The 15,986-nt window shown below is 39.3% G+C and overlaps 1 protein-coding gene across 7 annotated transcripts in view; it reads left to right on the top strand.

The window, feature by feature from the left end:
• The window catches only part of HELZ (helicase with zinc finger), a 155,838-nt gene that overhangs the window by 111,939 nt on the left and 27,913 nt on the right, over nucleotides 1-15,986 (top strand). For all 7 annotated transcript variants that reach the window (XM_059998655.1, XM_059998652.1, XM_059998654.1 and 4 more), the window contains 4 exons: nucleotides 2,842-2,921; nucleotides 6,845-7,397; nucleotides 7,795-8,041; nucleotides 8,827-9,343. In XM_059998655.1, the coding sequence (XP_059854638.1) occupies nucleotides 2,842-2,921; nucleotides 6,845-7,397; nucleotides 7,795-8,041; nucleotides 8,827-9,343 (1,397 nt within the window). The remainder of the gene's footprint in view (nucleotides 1-2,841; nucleotides 2,922-6,844; nucleotides 7,398-7,794; nucleotides 8,042-8,826; nucleotides 9,344-15,986) is intronic.

The raw sequence follows: 15,986 nt of genomic DNA on the forward strand, positions 1-15,986 counted from the left end.
CCAGTGGTCATGGGATTTGATTTTATTGTGATTGCACCCCTCCAACTGTCTCATTGCGGCGTCTCCTTTGTCTTTGGATGTGGGGTATCTTTTTTTTTTTAAACATCTTTATCGGAGTATAATTGCTTTACAATGGTGTGTTAGTTTCTGCTGTATGACAAAGTGAATCAGCTATACATATACATATATCCCCGTATCCCCTCCATCTTGCGTCTCCCTCCCACCCTCCCTATCCCACCCCTCTAGGTGGTCACAAAGCACCGAGCTGATCTCCCTGTGCTATGCGGCTGCTTCCCACTAGCTATCTGTTTTACATTTGGTAGTGTATATATGTCCATGCCACTCTCTCACTTCATCCCAGCTTACCCTTCCCCCTCCCCGTGTCCTCAAGTCCATTCTCTATGCCTGCATCTTTATTCCTGTCCTACCCCTAGGTTCATCAGAACCTTTTTTTTTCTTTTTTTTTTTTAGATTCCATATATTTGTGTTAGCATACGGTATTTGTTTTTCTCTTTCTGACTTACTTCACTCTGTATGACACACTCTAGGTCCATCCACCTCAGTACAAATAACTCAGTTTCGTTTCCTTCTATGACTGAGTAATACTCCATTGTATATATGTGCCACATCTTCTTTATCCATTCATCTGTCGTTGGACACTTAGGTTGCTTCCATGTCCTGGCTATTGTAATTAGTGCTGCAATGAACATTGTGGTACATGACTCTTTTTGAATTATGGTTTTCTCAGGGTATATGCCCAGTAGTGGATTGCTGGGTCCTATGGTAATTCTATTTTAGTTCTTTAAGGAACCTCCATACTGTTCTCCATAGTGGCTGTATCAATTTACATTCCCATCAACAGTGTATGTTTCTCCACACCCTCTCCAGCATTTATTGTTGTAGATTTTTTGCTGATGGCCATTCTGACCAGTGTGAGGTGATACCTCATTGTAGTTTTGATTTGCATTTCTCTAATGATTAGTGATGTTGAGCGTCCTTTCATGTGTTTGTTAGCAATCTGTGTGTCTTTTTTGGAGAAATGTCTGTTTAGGTCTTCTGCCCATTTTTGGATTGAGTTGTTTGTTTTTTTGATACTGAGATGCTTGTATATTTCGGAGATTAATCCTTTGTTGGTTGCTTCCTTTGTAAATAGTTTCTCCCGTTCTGAGAGTTCTTTAACTTAACACTGTTTACTTTCCCGTTTATGTTTTACCACTCAGGTACAGAAAAGGAACCTCAGAGTATTTCAGGTTTTCCTCTTCTGGTCTTTATCTGTTGTTATCATGCATTTATTTTACTTTTCCTATGTTATAAGCCTCAACCATTGTTATTTTCATTTAAAGAGGCAAGTATCTTTTTGAAGAGTTTTAAATAATAAGAAAAATAGTCTTTTATATCTATCCATGTAGTTAGTACTTCTGGTAATCTTGATTTCTTTCTGTATATTCATGTTTCTATTTCAGTAATTTTTCTTCTGCCTGAAGGACTTCTTTTAACATTCCTTGTAGTTCAGGTCTGCTGGCAGTGAATTCTTTCAGCATTTGTATGTCTGAAAATGTTTTTATTTACAGCGTATAGAGTCTTGGTTGATAGTTTTTATCTTTCAGTATTTTAATGATGTTACTCTACTGTTTTCTTGCTTACATTATTTTTAGTGAGAAATCTGATGTCATCCTTATCTTTGCTTTTCTGCATATAACATGTCTTTTTTTTCTCTGACTGCTTTTAAGAACTTATTTTTATACTGGTTTTAGTAATTTGTTTATGATGAAATGATATTCCTTGGTGTAGTTTTCTTCATGATTCTTGTGTTTGCGGTTTGTTGAGCTTCTTGTATCTGTGGGTTTACAGTTTTCATCAATTTGGTAATTTTTGACCTTTATTCAGAAGTTGTTTCTGCCTCACCTCTTTTTCTCTTCAGGAATTCCAACTACCCATTTATTATGCTTCTTAAAGTTACCCCACAGTTCACAGATGCTCTTTTCATCTTTTAAAAAATTCTTTTTTCTTTTTGTGTTTCACCTTGCATTGTTTCTATTGCTATGCCTTCAAGTTCACCAAGTTTTTCTTCTGCAGTGTCTAAACATCTGCTAATTGCATCCAGTGTATTTTTCATCTCAGACATTGTAGTTTTCATTTCTTAAAGTTGAGTAGTAAGGCTATTCTGGCACAAGGTTCCAGTGGCATTCTTAAAAGAATGTTTTCAAGGAAGAACCCAAATTAAGGATTCTTTAAAGGGATTTAAAATATCCAGTCGTTAGTTCTTATAGATTAAAAGCCTTTCACATGCGGGAACTAGCATTGTCTATTATAATTGTGATTTTTTTAACCTTAATATTGCTTCCTTTAATGTTTGTCATCCACTTATATTTAGTTTGATACCTATTACTTTTAAAAGTATAACTGCATTCTTTTCAGAATATCTTTATTTAGTTTAGATTCCTTTACTAAATTACATTGACGCATTATTTGGATTTTTGCATTCGTAAATGGCCAAAGTAGTAAACCTTTATAAATAGGCCTTTTCTACGTCTAGTTTAAGAAAATGAGGCTGTAAATTCCTGGAGAATGGGCAGTTATCTTTGGAGTTAGTTGATATTTTAAGCTTATTCCCTTATTAAGTTTTTGCCTTGTCAGAGAGATTTGCTTCATTTATAAATTTTCTTTCTTGCAGAGAAATTGCAGCTCTGAAGATGTAAGAACAAAACCCAAGCAGTAATAATTAATAATTGTTGGAAAATGTTTAAAATATTCTGCTTCTTTGTCTAATATTGGATAGTCATTGGCATTTTGTAACATCTACTGAAGACAATTTATAAGAATTTTGAAATATTTTCTTAGGTAAAAGTGATACAAATAATCCTGGACCTGAAATTAATAAGATTCGGACACCAGAGAAAAAGCCTACAGAATCAAAGCAGGTATGTGGCTTACCTTTAGGGAATGCATTGTTCTGATGGAGTTAGTTTGATCGATCATCTTGGAATCCTGGTATTTTAAAGAAAATTATCTACCTTTTTATGTATATCTTTTATGTGTGTTGTTTCATGAGGATCTGGTGGGTCATGTTGCACTCTCTCCCTCCACCTTTTCTTTGTCTACACTATTTTATTTATCAGAATACTTTTTTCAAATTGTGTTATTTAGCAATAGACTTGAATTCAGAGACTTCCAATGATAAAGTAATAAATGAAGACACAGCTATAGATGTGTTACTAACAATTATCTCAGATTGGGAAGAGCTGTTATAGTGTGAAAGGAAGACTTAACTTCCTCAAGTCCCTCACCTTGTCCTCTCGTCACACCTGCTGTGTGCATCCTTAACTCTTAACCTGTTTGTTCATCTGCTTTTTCTGCTTCTGTGCTCGTGAACCAGTGAGGGAAAATCAAATCATTGGTTGAACTAGTGCCACTGGAAACTCATGCTTTCTGATCTCAGGGAACCTGTGGGGTGCCTCCCCATTTCTTTTGTACGTGCCTGGCTCCCTTTGCCCAGTTTTCTCAGCAGCTCTTCTGATGCCTGCTTACCTTCTACCTGTTATTCTTACGATCAGGGGATGACCTTGCCTTAGAGTGAAATTCATCAGGATTTCACGCTCTTAACTCAGAACTTTAGTCCTCACACTTTTCCTGTGTCCTTGAACATCCTTCTATATCACCGATCTCAGAGGAAGAGTTTCCATTAAGACTTATCTCTCCTCTTCTGGTCACCTCACAGAACTTGTCCCTTCTCTTCATTTATCTTCAGATTCTTTCCAGCTACTCGTTCTTCCTCCTCAGCCTGTAAGTAAATTGATTGATAGACTGTTTTTATAAAAGATACTTTATTTGGCCTTTATTTCCTTTATATAGCTACTGCCTAATTTCTCCTTTTTCCCCTCATCTCTTATTTGTCCCTTAACCAACACAGACTAGCATTAGGCCTTAACATTTCACTGAAACTGTTGAGCTCAAAGTGACCAGGGACTTCCCCGGCGGTCCAGTGGTTAGGACTCCGCACTTTCCCTGCCGTGGGCCTGGGTTCGATCCCTGGTTAGGGAACTAAGATCCTGCAAGTGGTGCAGCCAAAGGAAACAAAACAAAACAAAACAGAACTCAAAGTGACCACATCTTATGAACATGCTGCAGTTGTAGCCTTACTTGACTTTTCTTTGGTATTTGGCACTATTTTCTACCTCTTTCTTCTTGACCATCTTGTTTCTTTTGGTTTCTTTGACACACATTTCTACTTATCACAACTCTTTCTACATGATCTTCTGTCTCTTTTATAATTTCCTGTCCACCCCTTCCCATCTGTCCCTAGGCCTTAAGTTGGGGTTTCCCAGGGTTCTGTCATGGTCCCGTATAGCTCTCTCTGCATTCTGTGCTTTCTTACCATAAACTAGTCCAATTCCACAATTTCCATTACTTGCTCCCTGATGGTGACTTCCGAATCTGTAAAGCCTCAGGCTGGCTTTAAGCAACTGTTCTCTGTATTCAGGTACTTATGCCTCAGAAGCAGCCCTGACCCACAGTTTATACAACTGGAAGGGCTCAGTACCCACTGGAGGAGCTGCAGTGCCAATTAGGCAGCCAGGGGAGCTTGCTGATAGAGTAAGAGGGAAGCAGCAGTGAGAGTAGGCGTCCTGTGTGTTTGGGAACGGGTGCAGAGAGAAAGCAGAGGGCGTGGGGGGCGGTACAGCAGCAGCACCGGTAGTCAGAGGGCCAGGGTTAGGGGTAGGACAGACCCAAGCGGGAGAGTCTTAGGTGCTGTCAGAGCAGCTGAAGCCAAGACAGCCAAACGTCTCTCACGTCCTTCTTTAAAATTTTCTGTTGTGGTCTTTCCCTGTTAGGGGACTAGGCAACCTGATAGACATGTTTCATTTTCTTTTCCACCCTGATGCTTCGTCCTGGGGCCTAGGGGGAAAATGTCCTAGCTCTCCTTGACTCAGGATTAAGAGGAAAGCAATAGAGGAGAATCTAATTCTGATAATATTAGAGTCAGACTCCTTCAGACTTTACAGTCATCTCCCCTGCTTAGCCTGTTGTAGTATCGTAGAGGAGCACAGTCTTGATCTAAATTTCTGCGACACTGGCCCAGCTTCTTGTCCAGCTCAAAGTCAGAAGTGAAGAAGGCAATTGAAACATCAGCTTATCCACAGACACAACCTTGACATCTAATCATGGTCACCCTCATGCAATCAGCGTGTGCCTGTCAACAGTATCTTCTGGAGAAAGGTGTATCTCAGCTGAAATGTCGCTTCAGTCATTAAAAAGATGAAGATTTATAGGGGAAAATGTTTGTTGATAAAGAGCCTTAATCAGGTTCTGAGACAGTTGAAGAGCAGGCATTGCAGCTGCCTGGGAGCTGCAGAGTTACCATCCATCTCATTTCATTTCTGAGATAATTTATACATACCCAGTAGTCTTCAGGGTCTTATTGGCCAGATTTAACCTTGGTCCATTTGAGCTAGACATGAGGATGCTCTTGGGGCATGACTGGCACATCACAGCCATCTGTGGCAATAGCTTGGTTGCTGGGTTACCCCAGCTTCAATGCAGGAACAAACTGCTTGTTCTGTCTTCTTGAGAGTGGTCAGTTTCATGTCACTTAAGATCAGACTTGTGTTTCAGAAGGATGACAGCACTCCCTAGCTTAAAAACCTTTGGTAGCTTGCCACAGTTTACAGGATTAAGAACATGTTTATTCTCAGTATTGACTCATTCAGGGTCTCGTGTAATTGGGCTTCTGCAGTTTCATCTGATTTCAAGAAGGGGAAGATTCGCATGTAAGTCCCGTTGTAGCTCTGTGTGCACAGAACTTCTCGTCTCAAATCTGCTTCGGTGTATAAGCTGTTACCTTTATCTAGTATGTGCTTCCCTCATACTAGATTAAAAAACTCCAGCTTTTTATGCAAGATTATCATTATCTCCATGAAGTCACCTTTAATTTTCTCAGGCTCCAGGATGTCATCTCACGTCCTCTTACAACACCTCTAATGTTATGTTTACACGTTGGTATCCTCTACTGGACTCTAAGCCAGAGCTTAGAGCTTAGCAGACTTGTTTTGTGAAAGGCCCGATACTAAATTTTCAGGCCTTGTGGGCCGTGTGGTTTCTGTTGCAGCCGCTCACCTCTGCCATTGTAGTGAGGAAGCAGCCGTAGACAGTGTGTCAACTTGCACAACTGTGGCTGTGTTCCAGTAACACTTTATGCACAGAAATCCGGTGGACTGGAAGTGGCCTGGGGGTCGTAGTTTGCCAACCCCCGCTCTGCACTCCTGGGGGTACAGACTGAGTCTGTTTTTTTATCTCCAGCCCCAGGCACTGGTAGGCCCTCAGTAAGTGTTTGTTGAAGGAATAATGGCAAAAATTGACAGCCAAGCTTTTAATGCAGAGGTGATATAGTACTTTTTTTGTTGTTCACTTCAAAGTTATTTAGACTGAGACTTTTTTTATATTAATATAGATACGTTTGAGGAAGAGATGTATAAAAACAATAAAATCAGAAGGAAAGAACACATTTTAATGATTTATATCAGAAGGAAGTAAATGGTTATCTTTCCAAGGAAGAAAGTGTGAAAATAATGTTTTTAAAGGCATTAAAGTGGATATGCTAATAAAATAGTAGTATCTTTCCTTGTGACTCACATTTAATATGTGGGTTTTTTTCTGTTTCATCGTTCCTAATTTAAAGAATATTCCCTCGTTTGATTGTCAGAAAGTGATTTATTGGGCCCCCAGCGCTCCTGCTATTACAGATAAGAATGGATCATATCTTTTAGATGTGCTAGGGGTGGGAAAAGGTGGTGAACCACAGGACTTAGATCTTCCTCAGCTAAAAAATCCTTCTTCTTTTTTTTAGATGGATTTGGAATCAAATCCACAGAACAGAAGTCCTGAATCACGTCCTGGTGTTGTTTATCCCAAATTTCATCGCAAAGACAATCTCAACCCAAGACACATAAATCTCCCTGTTCCTGCTCCCCATGCGCAGTATGCAGTCCCCAGTCGCCATTTTCATCCACTTCCCCAGCTGCCAAGACCGCCGTTTGCAATTCCACAGCCGCACGCCTTGTCACATCAGCAGCAGAATAATTTGCCTGAACAACCAAATCAAATGCCGCCCCCCCCGAATCAGGGAGTCCCGCAGCAGAATCCGCTGGGCCAGCCGCCGCCTCAGCTCTCTGCTGCCTGTCAGGCAGGCCCCAACAGTGCTTTTTTTAATACTCCGGTTTCTCATCGACCACAGTCCCCTCCTGCAGAGGCTGCACTTCCTGAGCAGCAGCCCCCTCCCATGCTGCAGGGGGGCCACAGTCCTCTGCGAGCCATTGCGCAGCCCGGCCCCATTCTTCCTTCACATCTGAATAACTTCACTGACGAGAACCCCCCAGGACTGCCTGTAGGAGAGGCTTTCGGTGAGTTCTCTGATCGCTGCTGGATGTGACAAACTCAGAGATGATTTACTCAGATGACATTGCTGTACAATATTTCTTGAGTCAGGATTGGTTCATTTCTTCAAATAACGCCAGCAAAAGAATCAATCAGTTAGTGTGGTAATCAGAATCTAGTTCCAAATGCTATATAATACTAAGCATCCAGCTGATGTCAGGTTATGTCGTAATGTAGGTAAGGAAGAACCATCATCATCACCATAACTTGAGTTACTGGCAAGTTAAGAAAACATATGCTTTCTCCAAAACTCAAATTGTAGCCGTTTCTTTCTGGAGAATATCTGGTTGTAAAAACTCTTGAAAGAATTAACTTGAAACCCTAAATGCTGAAAACATAAACTTCGCACCAATGTTTCTACAGATCGTGTGCATGGGAGTGTGGCTCTGGAAGCATTACGGCAGCAGCAGGTGCGGTTACAGCAGTGGAGTGAGCATCACGCCTATCTCAGCCAGGGCAGTGTTCCTTACCCACACCATCACCATCCTCACCCTCACCCTCACCTCCAGCATCTTCCCCAGCCGCCCATTGGATTACATCAGCCACCAGTGAGAGCAGACTGGAAGCTCCCCAGCAGCGCCGAAGATGAAGCAGAAACAGCTGACTCAAGGTATCCCAGCAGACTGACACGAGCCCCTACTGTTGTCCTTCTTGAGTGGTGTCCTTTTAGCCTCAGACTGGAATATTGTCCCAAAGAAATTGGATGCCGGCCTTCTAGGTACATTGCTCCACAGTTCTGTCGATTGACTCTAAAATATAGAGCATCTTTTGAGAAGTAACTCTTCTGAAAATCTAGGCATGGACCACCCGCTGTGGCTCGTAAGTTAATGTGGCCTCTTGCTTTGCAGCCCTTCTGAAAGAAACGTACCATCACTGTGCGTGGTTTTTTCATAGTCATAATGCAAAGAGGACAGGATTAAATTAGAGGTTAAAAGTTAAAAATTATAAATTTATCATCAATATGTTTTTTTCTAGTAGCACGAAATTCTACCGTCTTTTAAGTATAGATGTTTGAGTGTTCAGTCCTCATTCTAAACTTGTTTTTATGGTGTCATGTGAATGCATTGAAGTGTTTCCTAATCCCTTCTGAATAAGAGCCACCATTATGGTGACCTTTTACAGCCGTTAGTTGCCAAAGGCATGGTAAAGACCAGGACAGCTGTTTTTACCACCAAGGGAAAAGAGAGAAATCAGATACTTGGGCATATTTAGCGTCTTCAGCTCAGCACCTATGAGTGTTAATGCTTCCTGCTCTTGAGATGAATTAACGTTAGTTCTGATTAAGTAGTATGCTGTTGTTTGTAAAAATTACACATGTAGTTGATTAAGCTCTCCTTAATGTGATGAAGCTTTTCTTTTGTTTTCTCCTCCTCATATTTCATCGTCCTTATGTAGGTTTCAGGACTTAATCAGAGAACTGTCTAATCGTGATCAAAGTGAAACACGGGAACTAGCTGAGATGCCGCCACCTCAATCAAGACTTTTGCAATATAGACAAATTCAGACCAGGAGCCCACCAGCAGTCCCCTCGCCCCCGTCCGGTGCAGACCACAGTACCCACTTTTCCAACTTCAGTGACAGCAGCAGAGACCTCGAAGTAGCCAGCAACCCAGCATTTCCACAGCGCCTGCCGCCGCAGCTGTTCAATTCGCCTTTCTCGTTGCCGTCTGAACACCTCGCCCCTCCTCCCTTGAAATGCCTGGCACCTGATGGAGCATGGACTTTTGCCAACTTACAGCAGAATCGCCTGATGGGGCCGGGTTTTCCCTATGGCCTACCTCCACTGCCGCCCAGGCCACCGCAGACCCCTTTTGTGCACATGCAGAGCCATCAGCCTGCTGTCAGCCAAGAGCCCTTCCACCCGCTGTCGGCTCGCACGGTGTCGTCCTCTTCGCTCCCCAGCTTAGAAGAGGTAAAATGTCTTTCTTCTGCGCTTCTCCTTTCAGGATCGTTGATTGTGAAAAAGATCAATATTTGTTGGTTTGATGGTGACGGTGGACAGATCTTAACTATATTTAATAGTCTTGTAAAGATAAGATTTTCTTGCAACTTGTTTATTTTTCAGCTTCATTTTAAAGAGTTGTTTATTTTTTTATTGAAGTCTAGTTGGTTTACAGTATTGTGTTAGTTTCAGGTGTACAGCAAAGTGATTCAGTTATATATATATATTTTTTCAGGTTATTTTCCATTGTAGGTTATTATGAGATATTGAATACTATTCCCTGTTATACAGCAAATCTTTGTTGCTTATCTGTTTTATTTATAGTATTCTGTATCGGTTAATCCCATACTCCCAACTTATCCCTTCCCCCTCTCCCTTTCCCTTTTGGTAAACCATAAGTTTATTTTCTATGTCTATGTGTCTGTTTCTGTTTTGTGTATAGATTCATCTGTATTATTTTGTAGATTCCACACGTAAGTGGTACCATGGGATATTTGTCTTTCTCTGTCTGACTTACTTCACCTAGTATGATATTCTCTAGGTCCATCCATGTTGCTACAAATGGCAATATTTCATTCTTTTTTATGTCTGAGAAATATTTCATTGTGTGTATAGATGTGTGTGTGTGTGTGTGTGTGCATGTATGTATGTATGTATGTGTGTATATATATATATATATACTGCATCTTCTTTATCCATTCATCTGTTGATTGACAGGTTGTTGTTTCCGTGTCTTGGCTATTGTAAACAGTGCTGCTATGAACACTGGGGGTGCATGTATCTTTTCAAATTAGAGTATTTGTCTTTTCTGGATATATGCCCAGGAGTGAAATTGCTCAATCATACGGTAGCTCTATTTTTAGTTTCTTAAAGAACCTCCACACTGTTTTCCACAGTGGCTGCACCAACTTAAACATTCCCACAAACAGTGTGGGAGGGTAACTGTATCTCCACACCCTCTCCAGCATATTTATTATTTGTAGACTTTTTGATGATGGCCAATCTGACCAGTGTGAGGTGATACCTCACTGTGGGTTTGATTTGCATTTCTCTGATAATTAGCAATGTTGAGCATCTTCTCGTGTGCTTTTTGGCCATCCGTATGTCTTCTTTAGAGAGGTGTCTGTTTAGGTCTTCTGCCCATTTTTTGATTGGGTTGTTTGTTTTCTTGATACTGAGTTGTATGAGTCATTTGTGTATTTTGGAAATTAACCCCTTGTCGGTCAGGTCGTTTGCAAATATTTTTTTCCATTCCTTAGGTTGTCTTTTCGTTTTGTCGATGGTTTCCTTTGCTGTGCAAAAGCTTTTAAGTTTGATTAGGTCCCACTTGTTTATTTTTGCTTTTATTTCTTTCGCCTTGAGAGATTGGTCTGAGAATATACTGCTGTGGTTTATACTCAAAAATGTTTGGCTGTGTTCTCGTCTAGGAGTTGTTTGGTGCCATGTCTTATATTTAGGTCTTTAAACCATTTTGAGTATATTTTTGTGTATGGTGTGATGAGGGAGTGTTCTAATTTCATTGATTTCCCTGAGGCTGTTCTTGGAGCTTATTTGAATTTTCCCCTTTTATTACGCTAATTCAGGCTTTGTAGAATGGTCATTGTTACAACCTGAAGCCTTTTATTGCTGTTTTAGAACACTTAACATCTGACTGACTTGAGGAGGCTATTCATTCAAGAAGCTTCATCCTGTCTGATCTGGGGAAATGGTTTTTAGTGGCTCATCTTTTTACTTACATTATATTTGTTAATTACAAATTTGTTCATTAAGGTTTTCCATAGATGTTGGTTTTCTCAGCCAGTGGTCAGTTGCAAGGGCTGTGCTCTTTCTCCTGTCGTTCATCCTGGTGTTTTCTTAGACTGGGGCAGTTAATACACAATGACACTGATTCCCAAATATCAGAATTTGCAGTCTTCAACGTAGAATTGACTCTGCTAAACTAAGCAATCCAGGGTAAACTGAATTATACTTCGGTATTGCTAAAGAGCATCTTTATGGACCTTCACTGATATAAAAATCTTAGTAATTCTAGGTTATAAAATTTCAAAAATGGTACATTCGGTGTGGACTATAAAAATGTTGTCTAGCTGTTCCTGTTAAGCTTACAGTGATTAAAGGTAAGAATGTGTAAAGCTCGTGTGGTCATTATCAATCACAGATGTCTTCTTAAAGCAGGGTAAACACTTTGAATTTTGAGATATGAAAAATATTTTTTTGACATTAGCTTCATTTTGTCAGTTCCTTAGTGATTTCTAAAGGCTTTAGAAATAATTTATTCATGTTTTGCAAATTTTCTGCTACAGATGCTGATTAAAAAGTCAAGTTTCATAGGGAAGCTTCTATATCTTATTTGTAAGGTTTTGGAGGTAATTTGTTCAAATTGTTCCAGTATTCATTGATTGGCTCATCATTGATTGGCTCATTCTTATCACATATAATTTGCAATATTTTCTCTCATTTTGTGGACTGTCTTTTCCCCCTCTTGAGAGTATCCTTTGATGCACAAAAGTTTTTAATTTAGATAAGGTCCAATTTATCTGTTTTCTCTTTGGTCGTTCTGCTTCTGGTGTCATGTCTAAGAAACTGTTGTCTAATCCAAGATCACAAACATTTACATCTACCTTTCCTAGTTTTAGTTCTTATATTTAATTCTTTGATCCATTTTGAGTTAATTTTTGTACATTTTATGAGGTATGTGTCTAATTCATTATTTTGCATGTGGTTGTTCAGTTTTCTTTGCACTATTTATTGAAAAGACCATTCTTTCTCCATTTTATGGTCTTGGCAACCTTGTCAAAAAAATCAACTGACCACAGACCTATGGGTTTATTTCTGGACTCTAAATTCTCTTCCTTGATCTATATATGTCCTCATGCAATACCATGCTGGCTTGTATACTGTAGCTTTGTAGTGAGTTCTGTATTTGGAAGTATGAGTCTTTGGTACTTGGTTTTTCTGTTTCAAGATTGTTTTGGCTATTCTGGGTCCCTTGAATTACCATATGGAATTTAGGGTTAGTTTGTCAGTTTTTGCAAAAAAAATCTAGCTGGGATTTTAAAAGGGATTGCATTAAATTTGTAGATGAACTTGGGAAGTATTGCCATCTTAACAATATAAAGTCTTCTGGTTCCTGAACATGGTACCTTTCCACTTATTTAGGTCTTTTAAAATTTCTTTCAACAGTATTTTGTAGTTTTCCAATTATAAGTCTTACACTTCTTTTGTTAAATTTATTCCAAAGTATCATATTATTTTTTGTGCTATGGTACATGGAATTGTTTTCTTAGTTTCATTTTTTGGATTGTTCACTGCTAGTGTTTAGAAGTGCAATTGATTGTATGTCTGCAAACTTGCAGAACTCTTTATTAGCTCTAATAGATTTTTTTTGTGTGAATACCTTAGGATTTTTTATGTAGAAGGTAATGTCATCTGCAAATATAGTTTTGTTCTTTCCTTCCAATCTAGATGTCTTTTATTTCTTTTTCTTGCCTAATTGCCTGGCCAGAACTTCTAGTATAATGTTTAGGGTACATTGTTGGCAAAATTAGAGGAAGACAAGCATTTCTGGCGTGAGTTTTCCAAATTTCCTTCTGTTACTGATTTCTAATTTCACTCCATGTGGTTGGAGAACTTACTTTGTATAATTCTAATCTTTTAAAATTTATTGAGACTTGTTGTATGGCCTATCCTGGAGAATGTTTCCGGTACACTGGGGAAGAATGTATATCTTGCTCTTGTTGGGTGGCATGTTCTATAGATACGTTAGGTCTATTTGGTTTATATTGTTCAAATTTTCTCTTTCCTTTGGGTCTGCTGTCTAGGTTTTATATCCGTTATCAAAAGTAGGATGTTGAAGTCTCCAAATATTATTGTTAAATTGTGTAGTTCTCCTTTTAATTCTGTCAGTTTATGCTTCATGTATTTTGGGGTTCTGTCCTTAGGTTTATGTATGTTTATAATTGTTAAATCTCCTTGTCTACCTTTTATCATTATATGATATCCTTTCTCTCTCATAACAATTTTTGTCTTCAAGTATGTTTTTTTCTGATATTTGTATAGCCACCCCAGCTCTCTTTTGGTTACCATTTGCATGGAATGTCTTTTCTCATCCTTTTGCCTTTTGATTTTGTTGTCATTTGTTTGTTTAGTGATTTTTCTGAACTAATTTTTCAAATTTAAAGTTAATTTTTAAATTTTGAACTAATTTTTTAAAGTCAGTATTTGTTGTGTGTGGCCTCTGAAGTTTTTCTTCCATGGGCTTAATGATCAACTAGCCATTGCCCAGAGGTTTCCTTAACCACCCCGTTCCAAAAACATTGCCCAGTTTTTGCAGAGGCGCCTGTGTGTACGTGTGTTTGCGCACACCTTCCGTACCCGGCCAGGCAGTTTACACCTCTGCCTCAGCTTTAACTTCCTGCTTCTCCAGCCTCCAGATCAGCCAGAGGTGAGAACTTTTCTGGCCTTTCCTGAGCACGTGCACAGCATGTGTGTGGTCTTCTAGATTCCCAGGGAGGAACAGGTCGGAGCTATTCGAAGTCTTTATTCCCTAAAGTATCTTATAACCCAGCCTTTCCTCCAAAGCTTTTTGTTAGTCTGTTGTTTGGTCCAACTGCTATCCATTGCTTCAGGCAGCAGCAACTAAAACATCGGCCTTGTAAGTATTTTCAGTATGGCCCCTTCAGCACTGGTTGAGTTCTGAGTTAGATAAGAGTCAAGTGTTGTTTTGTACCAGACAGGTGAAAACAAATAATTACAGCTCTTTGACAGTGAGGCCCCTTCTGCTCTGATAGTAGTGCTGGAAACGCAGGGTCTTATTTTCAAGGCTACCACTCAGCTGGAGAAGCAGGGGCATGGGCCTGTGGGAAATGAAAATACTGCAAATCTTGCTCTTCTTACTGAAATTTTCTCGTTTCTCTTGATTAAGTGCTCCTCTGGTTGCTGCAAGCTTTAGTTTCCTAAATTCCAAGAAAGTTGATTGTGACGGTTTTTGTCAGTTTTTCCATTGCTTTTATGGAGTTCCTCGTTCCACCATTTTTACTGATAACTCTTGTGATATTTTGATCTAACCAGTAGAATGAGTTCATAATGTTTGGGGGAAATAACATGCCACAGTTTTTATAAGGTTTTATAAAGTTTTGTACTTTGCTAAATAATGTTGGATACTGAATAGTGTACTTTTAATCGTTGCTCTATTTAAATGTTTCTTAGTTTTGGAATTTAAGTTCTCTGTACCTTCGCGCTCTTAACATTTGTTATTACTGTTTAGCTGTGAGTACATGAATAAGTACCTTCAATTGTCAGTGGGTTCTTAGAGTGCAATTACTTTTGCAAAAACATTTGGTCACCTTTGTTTTGATGCATGAGATTCACAAATGATGACTGACTTGCAACACTGAAGAAAATACCTTGACAAGGGAAATATTATTTTTACCACATTTACAGGATTTGACGTTTTCAGTACATTAGGATAACTTCTGTCTGTTATGTTGTACAAAACGATTTTGCATGAATCATCTCACAGAATGAATGGTTTATATGTTTGCTGTTTATTTCCAACCTTTTAAAATAATTTCCTTAACATTAACAATACAGAAAAATGTGTTATTTCCCTACCAACTGTTAATTCTTTCATTGCTAGAAACCTTGGTAGATGAAGCTTATGTTGGATGAAAACATCTAGATGTTAGCTTAACAGTTAACTTGAACAGATATGGTTTTTCATGTTGTGTTTCATTAGTTTTCTCTTTTTTTTAATAATAATTTTGATTTTCTTTTGACAAATGATATACCTGGTCAGCATGGAAAATGTGGAAGTTAGAGAAATTATTCCTCATTTCACTATACCAGGATAGCTCCTGTAATGTCGGGGAGGAAGAAATTTCCTCTACCCTTCTAGGTTCTTCTGGCTGGTCTGAGAATTAAATTGACATGAGACAGCTTAATAGGAGAAAATCAAACAAAGTTTAATATCATCTATACATGGGAGAGACCCAGGAAAACTGAGTAACTCACCAAAATGGTCAAAGCCCTCACCTTAAATACCATCTTCAGCTAAGACAGAAGGATGTGGGGTGGTGGTTGGAGTTCAGAGTGCAGGAAGGCAGTTGGCTTGGAGACGGAAAGTCAAGTGTGTGGTTTGCTGCCAGTGCAGCCAGTGGGACCCAGAGAGGAATTTTAACAAACAGGCTTTTCTGGGTTCCTCCCTGTCTAGACACTTAGTTCGCACTATAGTGATCTCTGGCGACAGCTCCCTTCCTGGAACAGGTCCTCTATCTGGATTCTTTTAGGCAGTTAGCGGGAAGGTCAGAGGTTCTTCCTGAGTCTTTTGGGCCTTAAAAACGATCAGCCGAAATTAATCCTCAAGCCAGAGAGACATTTTGGGATAGCCAATTTTGCTCACCTACAGCAGCAGATAGCTCTTCATAGCATTCACAGGTGAGAACATGTGGCTGTCATGGAGGGGTATTACTTGTTGGAGACGTGAAACAATTTTTTTCCCTCATTGCTGTGCTCAGTTATATCGCCCCATCAAACCTTTCTTTCTACCAGGTCAGGATCCCTAAATGTGATCTTGATCCTATTCAGTGGCACTTCTTGCTACTTAAAATTTTTA

Source organism: Delphinus delphis, chromosome 19 (genome assembly GCF_949987515.2).
Source record: "Delphinus delphis chromosome 19, mDelDel1.2, whole genome shotgun sequence".
NCBI lineage: Eukaryota > Metazoa > Chordata > Mammalia > Artiodactyla > Delphinidae > Delphinus > Delphinus delphis.